Source organism: Otolemur garnettii, unplaced genomic scaffold (assembly GCF_000181295.1).
Source record: "Otolemur garnettii isolate 467f Iridium unplaced genomic scaffold, OtoGar3 scaffold00005, whole genome shotgun sequence".
NCBI lineage: Eukaryota > Metazoa > Chordata > Mammalia > Primates > Galagidae > Otolemur > Otolemur garnettii.
In genome coordinates, this window is record NW_003852400.1 from 22,233,883 (window position 1) to 22,237,247 (window position 3,365).

The window sequence follows — 3,365 nt, forward strand, 5'->3', positions numbered from 1 at the left end:
TTAAAACCAGGGATTGCAAACTAGTAACTTCAGGACAAATTAAGGCCCTGGATTTGTTTGACCAACACAGTATTTTTAAAATATATGCACATATAATATGTAAAACATAATATCTTCATGCGCATCTTGCTATAGTTGCAGCCCCTCCTAGTCTCTTTACAAAATAAAGTTACCTTTTTGTGTTCTGTCTAATAACTTCATTAATATTAATGTTATTAGATACTCATGATATAATTTACCTGCATTATTTAATTAAATCCACATAATAAGTTTGAGGTATGCTATTATTGGGCTTCTTTGAATGTCACTTTTATAGCCTAGCCCTTCTAGGAGGCATCAATTAGTGTGTCTAACTGCATAATGAGGAGGGAAACAAACACATACCTGTTTTGGGTAAGTGCCATTTCTGTCCCACTGAGAATTCTCTTTGGGAAATTAAATCATGGTCAGAAGGGTAATTTAGATAGTCCTGTGGCTTTTGTGGTGGCAGTTTTTATTTAGATCTAATAATCAGTTAGTTATCCTCTCTGTAGAGGTGGACTAGGGTCACGGCTGTTAACTGGAGTGTCCCCTCCCCAGGACTGCTGCGATTTCAATATGGCCTTTTTTTGTGGTTTCTTATTAGTTTAAATATTAGCTGTTGTTTTGCCTAATGTCTCTAATAAGTTGTCTCTAATGGCTTTAATATGCATAATTTATTTGGTATCCATATTTGCTTTGAAAGTATCTCTCTGTTCATTGGGTTAAAAAAACCACTTGTTTGGAGGGTCTCAATATTCTTTTATTATCTGTAAAGGTAAGCATACTGTTGATAAAGTTTATGTGTTGAATTATAACAAACAGGTGTGGCTTTTGGGGAAGAAAGGTCATTTTGGACATTAAAAAGTATTGTGCTTTTTCGTTATCTAGTGGCCTGATTGATAACTTCATTCTCTTTAATTCTGACAGTTTGTTTTCTTTGCTCACTAATAATGAATGTAAACAAGTAGCGTAAGGAAATGATTTAAATATTAATTCTTTTTTTGTCTGTATTGTGTTGCTTTGAGTGCATATATTGAATTTATACATTTATCTTCATTTGCAGAAATAAGCGGATTTTGAAAACAAAGAGAAGAAGGGGTGCAAGAGGGGGCCAGGATCCAGGCCTCCATCCCCACATCAGTGAAGCTACAGCCGGGAGGTATCCTCCCACCACAACCGTCACCCTGGGTCCCGCAGGTCCAGCCGACTGCCCCCCTCCTCCTCCTCCCCCTCCCCCCAACAACAACAACAACAACTCCAAGCACAGTGGCCACAGGAGCCCCTGCGTGCCCAACATGACCGAACGCCGCAGGGACGAGCTCTCTGAAGAGATCAACAACCTCAGAGAGAAGGTCATCAGGCAGTCCGCGGAGAACAACAACCTGCAGAGCCAGGTGCAGAAGCTCACAGAGGAGAACACCACCCTTCGCGAGCAAGTGGAGCCCATCCCCGAGGAGGAGGAAGACGACATTGAGCTCCAGGGAGCTGCAGCTGCTGCTGCCCCACCCCCTCCGATCGAGGAAGAGTGCCCAGAAGATCTTCCCGAGAAGTTTGATGGCAACCCAGACATGCTGGCTCCTTTCATGTCCCAGTGCCAGGTTTTCATGGAAAAGAGCACCAGAGATTTCTCCATTGATCGCGTCCGCGTCTGCTTCGTGACAAGCATGATGACCGGCCGTGCTGCCCGCTGGGCCTCAGCTAAGCTGGAGCGATCCCATTACCTGATGCACAACTACCCCGCCTTCATGATGGAAATGAAGCATGTCTTTGAAGACCCTCAGAGGCGAGAGGCTGCTAAACGCAAGATCAGACGGCTGCGCCAAGGCATGGGTTCTGTCATCGACTACTCCAACGCTTTCCAGATGATTGCCCAGGACCTGGATTGGAACGAGCCCGCGCTGATTGACCAGTTCCACGAGGGCCTCAGTGACCACATCCAGGAGGAGCTCTCCCACCTCGAGGTCGCCAAGTCGCTGTCCGCCCTGATCGGTCAGTGCATTCACATTGAGAGAAGGCTGGCCAGGGCTGCTGCTGCTCGCAAGCCCCGCTCTCCGCCCCGGGCGCTGGTGATGCCGCACGTTGCAAACCCCCACCAGGTGGATCCCACGGAGCCTGTGGGAGGAGCCCGCATGCGCCTGACCCAGGAAGAAAAGGAGAGACGCCGAAAGCTGAACCTGTGCCTCTACTGCGGAAACGGAGGTCACTATGCCGACAACTGTCCTGCCAAGGCCAACAAGTCTTCGCCGGCGGGAAACTCCCCGGCCCCGCTGTAGAGGGACCTTCAGCGACCGGGCCAGAAATAATAAGGTCCCCACAAGATGATGTCTCTTCATCTGCGCACTTACAAGTGATGCTCCAGATTCATCTTCCGGGCAGACACACCCTGTTTGTCCGAGCCATGATCGATTCTGGTGCTTCTGGCAACTTCATTGATCACGAATACGTCGCTCAAAATGGAATTCCTCTAAGAATCAAGGACTGGCCAATGCTCGTGGAAGCAATTGATGGGCGCCCCATAGCATCGGGCCCTATCGTCCACGAAACTCACGACATGATAGTTGACCTGGGAGATCACCGTGAAGTGCTGTCATTTGATGTGACTCAGTCTCCATTCTTCCCCATCGTCCTAGGGGTACGCTGGCTGAGTCTGCATGACCCCAGCATCACATGGAGCACTCGATCTATCGTCTTTGATTCCGACTATTGTCGCTACCACTGCCGGATGTATTCTCCAATACCACCATCGCTCCCACCAGCAGCACCACATCCGTCACTCTACTATCCAGTAGATGGGTACAGAGTTTACCAACCAGTGAGGTATTACTATGTCCAGAATGTGTACACTCCAGTAGATGACCACGTCTACCCAGATCACCGCCTGGTAGACCCCAACATTGAAATGATACCTGGAGCACACAGCATTCCCAGCGGACATGTGTACTCACTGTCCGAATCTGAAATGGCAGCTCTCCGAGATTTTGTGGCCAGAAATGTAAAAGATGGGCTGATTACTCCAACAATTGCACCCAATGGAGCACAGGTTCTCCAAGTGAAGAGGGGGTGGAAATTGCAAGTTTCTTATGATTGCAGAGCTCCAAACAATTTCACTATCCAGAATGAGTATCCTCGTCTGTCTATTCCAAATTTAGAAGACCAAGCTCATCTGGCAACCTACACTGAATTTGTACCTCAAGTACCTGGATATCAGACATACCCACCGTATACCACGTACCCGACCTACCCAGTAGGCTTCGCCTGGTACCCAGTGGGACGAGATGGGCAAGGAAGATCTCTCTACGTACCTGTTATGATCACCTGGAATCCACACTGGTACCGCCAGCCTC

General features: G+C 48.0%; 1 protein-coding gene across 1 annotated transcript in view; it reads left to right on the forward strand.

The window, feature by feature from the left end:
• Positions 1-3,364, forward strand: part of PEG10 (paternally expressed 10) — an 8,772-nt gene extending 5,408 nt beyond the window's left edge. Inside the window, exon 2 of the mRNA NM_001291038.1 lies at positions 1,085-3,364. Coding sequence (NP_001277967.1) covers positions 1,085-2,294 — 1,210 coding nt within the window. The 3' untranslated portion in view covers positions 2,295-3,364. The remainder of the gene's footprint in view (positions 1-1,084) is intronic.
• Position 3,365: the final 1 nt, after the last annotated feature.